Here is an 8,834-nt window from a genome sequence, read left to right as displayed (position 1 = left end):
TATGCAAACTTCTATTCTTCCTGCATCTACTTGTAATCTTATTGACTGTAAATGCAGGAGCTTCCTTTGGGGAGAAATATCATTCGCAGAAATTTCATCTCCTCAACTGGAAGACAATCAGTCAACCTAATACTAATGGTGGGCTTGGTATCTGGCATGCCAAAGAGTTTAACCATGCCTTCATGATAAAAATTGGCTAGAGCCTTATAGAAAAAAGAGATGCACTCTGGGTCAAAGTCCTCTAATCAAAATATAATTGTGGAAGCGACCTTCTCCCAAGAGTGAAAAGAAAGAATAAACAATCAAATATCTAAAAAGGAGTGTGTGCTTCTTGGTCTAATGTTCAAAGGAATTCTATTTGGAACATTGGTGATGGGAACAATATAAACTTTTAGAACCACCAATGTGTGCCAAGACTCGGTCCTCTCAACAATTATGTTGCCTAGGTAAGTCAGCCTTACAATTCAAATGATGGACTAATGGACTTTCTTTTAGTTTCAGGTGAGTGGGATGTCGATAAACTTCGAAGATGGCTTCCGGATCTAGTGGTGAATAGAATTCTAACCATTTCTCCACCATCCCCGGAGAAAGGTCAAGACTAGATTGCTTGGGCAGCTTCATTGGATGGCACTTTAAATATGAAATCACCATATTCTTCTCTCTAAAATAATATAGGAACTGCAGATCGTCTTTTCAAGCTTGCTTGGAAGTGGAATGGCCCCAAAAGAATTTGATCATTTATCTGGCTGGTTGTTCATGAAGCTATTCTGACGAATGCAAAACGGAAAAGAAGACACTTAACTATTGATGTAACTTTGTTACTGAAGATGCTCTATATGTTTTCTGCAATTATTCCTCTACAACTATCATTTGGAATCTCTTACAAGCCAACTAGAAAATTCAAAACTTCTTTAACCTGAATATCTGGGAGTGGCTTTTGTAAAATCTATCTCATCAAACTAATTGGAACACTATGTTTGGAGTGACTATATCCTCTTTATGATACTAACGTAATAAATTGGTCTTTGAAGAAGGAGCTGGCACCTCTTCCTTGGTAGTTGTGGAGTCAATCAAAATGTGGATCATGGAAATTACCAAACTACTGGACTTGAGGATTATTTCAAAGAATACGCACTAATCTTCTCATAATATCCTAATTAGCTAATTACCCCTCCGAATCATTGGATAAAAGTAAACGTTGATAGCTCCTTTTTGCCCAAAAAAGAAGTGCAGCTTGTGGCGGCATTTTTTGAGACAATTTTGGAAGATTTATCAATGGTTTTTCTTGTAATCTGGGCAGCTGCTCCATCATGCATGCGGAGCTCTGGGCAATAATTAGAGGCTTGCAAATTGCATCAGCAAAGAAGTATAACCATTTCATTGTAGAATCTGACTCAGCCATAGTTATTAAATTCATCTCTAAAGGATATCCTCCTCTTCACCCTTGTAACCCCCTTGTGAAAGATATCAAAGTTCTTGCTAATAGCATTCTGCAGATCTTTTGGCGTCATACCTTGAGGGAAGCTAATTTGATCGCTAATCAACTTACAAAGAATGGACAGGACTTACCCTTAAGTCTTCATTTATTCGATATTCCTCCCTCCAATATATCTCTTGCCTTATCTTTTGATAGCTATAGTTGTTTTAGAATTAGGAATGTTTTCTAATTTTTTTTTTGTTTAGTTTGTTTTTTCTGTTTAGGGTCATTGACCCCTATCTTTTACAAAAAAAAAAAAAAAGTGTTTGACTTAGATTAAAATTACAAGTGCTTACTACTTATTATGAAATTAAATTATACTTTTTTATATCTATGATTTTTAAAAAAAAATATTCCTAACAATTAATTTTATTTAACTTTATCTATAATATTTTTATTTATTTAATTTTATTTGGGTTAAGTATTGAAATCGTCCCTAAGGTCTGGGGTGAAAATCAAAATCGTCCCCGACCTTTTTTTGTTATTAAAATCATCCTCAACGTTACAAAACGTTATAAAATCGTCCTTTTCCACTTCAATTTTATTTTTTTTACCATATTACCCTTCATTATTAATAAAAATAATTAAAAATAATATTAAAAAATTAAAATAAACCTCCCCCTCCCCCCACCCCTCTCCCCCCTCCCGTAACTCCCTCACCCCCTACCCCTCATCCCTCACCCCTCACCCCCTCACCCACTCCCTCACCCATACAATTTCAACTATATACTATTTCTACCTTCACCCCATTTCACAACGCCATGCCCTCCTCCGACTCTGGCGAAAGCCGTCGATCAGCCAAGCTTCACAACACTTCCCTAGCCCCACCGCCGGCCGAGCAAGAGCACCTGCCGTGCCCTCCATGCGACTCTACTAATACCAAGTTCTGCTACTACAACAACTACAACTTCTCTCAGCCTCGCCACTTCTGCAAGTCCTGCCGCCGCTACTGGACCCACGGCGGCACTCTCCGTGACATCCCCGTCGGCGGTGGAAGCCGTAAAAACGCCAAGCGCTCTCGCACCGTTCCTTCAGCCTCCACCGCCACAACCTCCTCTTCCGCGGGTGCGGCCGTCACCTCGGTTTCTTCTGTGACCCCGCTCACCATGGTTCCCGTGGCCGGGAACAACCACCCCGGAGCACCCGTGCAGTTCGATGGATGGTGAAGCAAAGGGTAATAACGTGAGCTTGTGCGGTGGGAGCTTCACTTCGTTGCTGAGCAACACACAGCAGGGTCCTGGTGGGTTTCTGGCTCTGGGTGGGTTCGGGCTTGGTCTTGGGCCTGGCCTCGAAGATGTTGGATTTGGGATGGGGATGGGGAGAGGCGGTTGGGCCTTCCCGGGCGTGGTGGCGGACGGAGGCAGCATTGGCGGCGGTGTTGCGGGCTCCGGTGTTGGGCACACGTGGGGTGAGGGGGAGTGGGGTTACGGGAGTGGGGTGAGGGGGTGAGGAAGTGGGTGAGGGGGTGAGGGATGGGGGTGAGGGGTGAGGGAGTTACCGGAGGGGGAAGGGGTGAGGGTTGAGAGGGGTGGGGGGGAGTTTGTTTTAATTTTTTTAATATTATTTTTAATTATTTTTATTAATAATGAAGGGTAATATGGTAAAAAAAATAAAATTGAAGTGGAAAAGGATGATTTTATAACGTTTTGTAACGTTGAGGATGATTTTAATAACAAAAAAAGGTCGGGGACGATTTTGATTTTCACCCTAGACCTTAGGGACGATTTCAGTACTTAACCCATTTTATTTCTAATATTTTAGATTTATCAAAACTATTTTTAAATATTTTTAATTTTGTATCTAATATTTTAGATATAAAATTAACAGTAAGGGATAATTTTAAAATAAACCAAAAATATTAAGAATTAAGTTAAAAAAAAAGTAAATATTAAAAATATTTTTAAAAAATCACAAATATTTGAGATAAAAAATATAGTTTATCCACAAATTAATTGCTAAAACAAGTGAACCTCATCTATTATGCACTCTTTCTGTTTTCAAATAATATTCATTGTTAAATCTTCACCTAGATTTAGGGATGTCAACAGGGCAGGGCGGGGGCGGGAGATGCCTCTCTACTCCTATCTTCGCTCCTAGATTTGCTTCCCGTTCCCGCTTCCGTTTTTCGTCGTGGGAGAATATTGCTCCCCATCCCCATTCTTCGCGGGGACCCTATTCCCCATTTATCTGATAGTTCTAACTAATTATTAATTTCCATATGAATAGAGCTATAAGTATCCATCCTACACAAAAATAGCAAGATTTTATACAAAAAATCTAAACGACAAGATGATGACTTCTTTCAAAATGACGTAGTGGGGGGACGCAACGGCAAACTAGAGGACAGAGCAGTAGACGGGGTGGGAGACGCGACAACAGAGAGGAAAATGGACACAACGACATAATTACAGAAAGGGACGCCATAAATAGAGAGCACGATGCAATGAAGGTGATGGCGGTGAGAAGGGAGAGTGGCGAGGGAGTGGCTGCAGAGAGGTTGGAAGTTGGATGGAGTATGAACAGTATTAGGGATCTCTTAATTGAAGAAGGGTTATGCAAATGAGGATTAAGAGTTTTGGGTTTATATATATGTGTGTGTGTGTGTGAAATGACTAAAACACATATATGAGAAATAAACTATTAAGGACAATTCAGTAAATTTATGAATTTCGGAGATTAGCGGGGATGGGGCAGGGATCCCCGCTCAGGTCCTCGCGCTTGTCTCGGAAAAATTTTGTCTCCCATCTCTATTCCCGCAGAAAAAATTTTCCACAGTCAGATCCCCATTTGAGGCAGTCCCCGCAGTCGCAAGTCATCTCGCAGAATTTTACCATCCCCTGCCTAGATTAAGAAAACAATTGAGAAGTATTTTATAGAATTATCTTAAATTAATTTTTTTATATTTCTTCTCTTTTACATCCAATTAATATTTTTTTAATTCATTACTAGTTATGTAATTCTTAGAGGTATGGTTGAAAAAAAATAAAGGATTGGATAAATTTTTCAATTTTCCAAACAAATAACTATTTGTGAACAAACTAAATTTTCGAAGTGTACAATTATTTAGAAAAGTAGAGGAAGTACAAGAGTTTTAAAAAGAGCAAACCAATATTAAACAGGATCAAGAGTGAATAATTAATAAATGATTAAATCAACGGCAAATTTATTATTATGAGAGTCCATGAGCATGTCATGTTAAAAATAGTTAAAAAAAACTATTATATATCAACAATTTTTTTTTTCAGTCAATATCTATCGATCTTTTTAATCATAAATTATAAACTCTAAATTTTAAACTCTCATCTTCCCAAAAAAAAAAAGGCATTAAAAACATTAATCTACAATAAAGTAAAAAATTGGTTAATATTAATTAATTAAAAGTTGATTTATATATTAGCTAGGGTGAGGGATACGTAGCTACAATGTGATATATATTGAGATAATAGCTTCGACTTGCCTCTTTCATACTCAAAGTCTTATGTGCTTTATTTTTGGGATGGAAGACAAATTAAAGATGAGCTGGTTAAGAGTGTTGGCAATGCAATTTGGACAAAATACAATTTGGATTAGATGATTTAAAAAAAAAATTCGATCCTATCTTATCCAATTTTAAAGAGTTTGAATTGAATTGAATTTACGATTTTGTAAACTAAAAAAATTAAATATACATAACAAATTTTAATATCAAATTTTAAATAATTAACAATGACATAACAAGTTTTAATAATATCTTAAAAAATTAACGATAACATAATAATAGAAATAAAATTATAGGTTAATTAAAATTAAATAAATAACATTTTAAACATAAAATATTTATTAAATAATAATACATAAAAATATATAATAAATTAAAAATATTATAAGTATAATTGTAAATATAATAATAAAATAATAATTTTATAATACATGATAGCTTGTGTGGTTTGGATTGGATTGGATCGATTATAAAAAATAAATTTGAAATTCAATTCGATTCAGTAGTTTACAAAAAATAAAATCCAATCAAATTCGAATTAGTGCAGTTTTAATTTGTTTTCGATTTGGATCAAATTAGATGAACTGTTTAATTTAGATCGGTTTGAATTTGAACATCTCTAAAACTGTTATATGAGTTTTTTTTTTTTTTTTTAATTTCTGGAGAATAGAATGCATAGGTTGGTACATATTTCCAAATGCTTATATTGTACTCTATTTCTATCGCCTTTTGGCCTGCATTTTTTTTAATTGTATAATATAATATATTATTTATTTCATTTTCATTAACTAAATTCAAGAGAGAGAGAGATAGGGGGGGGGGATATTCTTCATATTTTAATTCTTTTGATTGCTTAATCAGTTTCATTAATTTATTTTATAAAACAAATGAACTATACGTAACTGAAAGAAATAATAATAAGGACTATATTCAAATTAGTAAATTAGATAAATTAATAAATTAAATTTTGTGTACATTCAATTATTTTGTATTTAGTATTAAAGATATATAATAAATTTGTTATTAGTTTAAATTTGTTATTTTGTTTAGCTAAGATTAAATTTAAAATTTAATATTTTATTATTCAATCAGTTACAGTTACAATCACTTTCAGTTAAGATTATAATTGATTTATCTAAATATAATAAAATCTAATATAATTCATATATTTGAATTCATCCAACTTTTTAGTAAAGACGTTGTTATTTAGAAAAGTTTTAAATATTTCACATTAGATAAAGAAAAGGCCAATGCATAAATGCATTTTCTTTTTCCAAAAAAAAGAAAAATTCAAATAGAGCATCTAGGTGAAAGATAAATACAGTCACATTCACCAACTACTTTCCTTTATTTATTCTATCTCAAATATGCCTAACTCTATAGTGAAAATTTAAAACAATAGAATACTACATATATGTTCATTTACATATTCTAAGGAAAAATATGGAAACAGGACTGTATCATAATCATACAAATTAAAATAAAATCTTTTTCCAAAATCAAAACTATATCATAATCATAACTATATAATTAATTCCAACCATATACGGCATTACTCATTACCCCCCACCTAATTTAATTTTTAAATGGTCAAATCCATGCAAATTAACCAGAATAAATAAAAATCCAAAACAGCAAAAGAAATCTGATCTCTACCATTCGCTGACACAAAAGAAAGAATTTGAATAACTACCTTCAACTTCAGTAATCAGTACTTACCTATATCTTCCATCTTCATCGTTCTTTTTTGTGGTCTCAAACTCTCAATAGTTGTCGCTACTCACAACAACGACGACAACAACAACACCGTCGTAGATTCCTATGTTTCTTTCCTTATTCTTCACAGATTCAACAAATAAGACCTTACTATAACAATTCTCACAAACTTCAATTAAATCATGAAAACCGAACAACACAACAATAATAAGAGACTACTCTCTTCACTCCTCAGAACAGCAAAGCCCGCGGCGTATTTTATCTTTCTTCTGCTAACTTACGCCTTAGGTTACCTCTCCGCTCCCTCTGCCACGTCATCACAACCACCGCAACAGCAAGCACCGCCGTTTGCGTCGTCAACGCCGTTAAATGCCGTTTTTCCTTCTCCTGATTTTGACTCAACTTCCAACTCTGTTATTCGAGTAACAGTCAACTCCACAGAGCTCGACTCGTTCCGAGTCACGACTCGATGCGCTGATCCGATCTCACCGGAACTCGTTAGACGTACTCTCGTCGACCGTCTCTTCAACGGTACGTCACCATTCAGCAACTTCCCGCCGCCGCACGCCGCTCCTCTTCTCCGGCGAACGACGAAGATCAAAGGATGGGGCTCAAACGGTGCCGTATTTGAGAATCTCATAAGGCGCGTGAAGCCACGCGTCATCGTCGAGGTTGGCACGTTCTTAGGCGCGTCGGCGATACACATGGCCGAGTTGACTCAGCGACTCGGCCTCTCGACTCAGATTCTGTGCATCGATGATTTTCGCGGTTGGGCCGGGTTCAGAGACCGGTTCAGTAAAATCCCGATGGTAAACGGTGACGTTTTGCTGTATTACCAGTTTTTAATGAACGCGGTAAATTTTAACAAAACCGGGTCAATTTTACCCGTACCTTTTTCAAGCGGGTCAGCACTAATAAAGCTATGTGAATGGGGCGTGTATGCGGATCTCGTAGAAATAGATGCGGGTCATGACTTCTTCTCTGCTTGGTCGGATATAACCCGTGGGTATCGAATCCTCCGACCCGGCGGAATTATATTCGGCCATGATTATTTTACTGCGGCGGATAATAGAGGTGTTAGAAGAGCCGTTGACTTATTTGCAAAAGTCAATGGTCTTAAGATTAAAATCGACGGTCAACATTGGGTTCTTTACTCTACTTAAATTCTATGATAGGAAAATATATATATAATTTTTTCTTTTTAAAATCAAATATACATACTTTTACTTTTTTCTTTTTAATTTTTTTTTTCTTTTTGTAATTCTACTAGTACGGGATATTTTCACAAACATTGTTGTGATATTTTATTGCTATTCGATCTTATATGATATGATAGTGATTGGAAGATTAACTTCTCAGCAATACATGGTTGATAAGTAGATATGTATCGTAATCATAGATTTAATTTTTTGGGGTCTATATATGTAAGTGTTTCAAGAGAAAGAGAATGAGAGGGATGAAAGCAGAAGATGTTTTCATTAACTAAGGTTGTATGATTTTCGGAATTCGGAGAAAATGTTTATATTGAAAAAAAAAAGGTTAGAGGCCCAAAAACAAACACAAAAAAAAAAAAAACTAAGCAAAAGCTATGTATATACTATGACTTCCTCTTTACTTGAATTGGTCTTTTTGGACAACATATAATTGGGTCTCCTTATATGAGTCTTTAACCCCAAAAATACAGTATAGGGGTAATTTCGGAACTAAACACAAGTCAGTCCAGACCCAAACATAAAAGAGATAAGAAATATCCAAACAAAAACATTAGAAGTTTTGAAAAAACAAAGGAGAGAAAACGAGCTGAGTTTTGAGTTGGAACTGGACCAAAAGTAGAGGAATTTATTATAGGCTTTCGGCCCAAGAATTGAAGGCTATTTATTCACGGTCAATATAAAAAGAATGTTATTCAGGTCCGAAAAAAAAAAATGTTATTCATTATGAAACTAACAAAGGGTTAGTTTTTACTTATTAAATAATTACGATTATAGCTACCAAAAAAAAAATAAATAAATAATTACGATTACTCTACCAAAAAAAAGAATTACGATTCCTAAGGGTTCGTCAAGTGGTCGGTTCACTTGTCCGCTTAAACAAGTGTTAAAGATTCGAATGTCATTTTTTATATCTATTGACTAATAACAAACTCATAAATAGAATTTAAAT

General features: G+C 35.1%; 1 protein-coding gene and 1 pseudogene across 1 annotated transcript; both read left to right on the top strand.

Moving 5' to 3' along the window:
* The first annotated feature begins 2,238 nt into the window (after positions 1–2,238).
* LOC148572900 (dof zinc finger protein DOF3.4 pseudogene) lies at positions 2,239–2,926 on the top strand (annotated as a pseudogene).
* Positions 2,927–6,571: 3,645 nt separating this feature from the next.
* Positions 6,572–8,047, top strand: LOC107624074 (uncharacterized). Its single transcript, XM_016326521.3, has one exon. The coding sequence runs from the start codon at positions 6,854–6,856 to the stop codon at positions 7,832–7,834; it is 981 nt and encodes a 326-aa protein (XP_016182007.1). The 5' UTR covers positions 6,572–6,853; the 3' UTR covers positions 7,835–8,047.
* Positions 8,048–8,834: the final 787 nt, after the last annotated feature.

This window comes from Arachis ipaensis, chromosome B2, assembly GCF_059453495.1.
Source record: "Arachis ipaensis isolate K30076 ecotype BB chromosome B2, ASM5945349v1, whole genome shotgun sequence".
In the NCBI taxonomy this organism is placed as follows: Eukaryota; Viridiplantae; Streptophyta; class Magnoliopsida; order Fabales; family Fabaceae; genus Arachis; species Arachis ipaensis.
This window is presented reverse-complemented; position numbering and strand designations above follow the sequence as displayed.

Bases quoted from the DNA above. Each gene is read 5' to 3' on its own strand.
- LOC107624074 (XM_016326521.3), top strand. From the start codon at position 6,854: ATGAAAACCGAACAACACAACAATAATAAGAGACTACTCTCTTCACTC.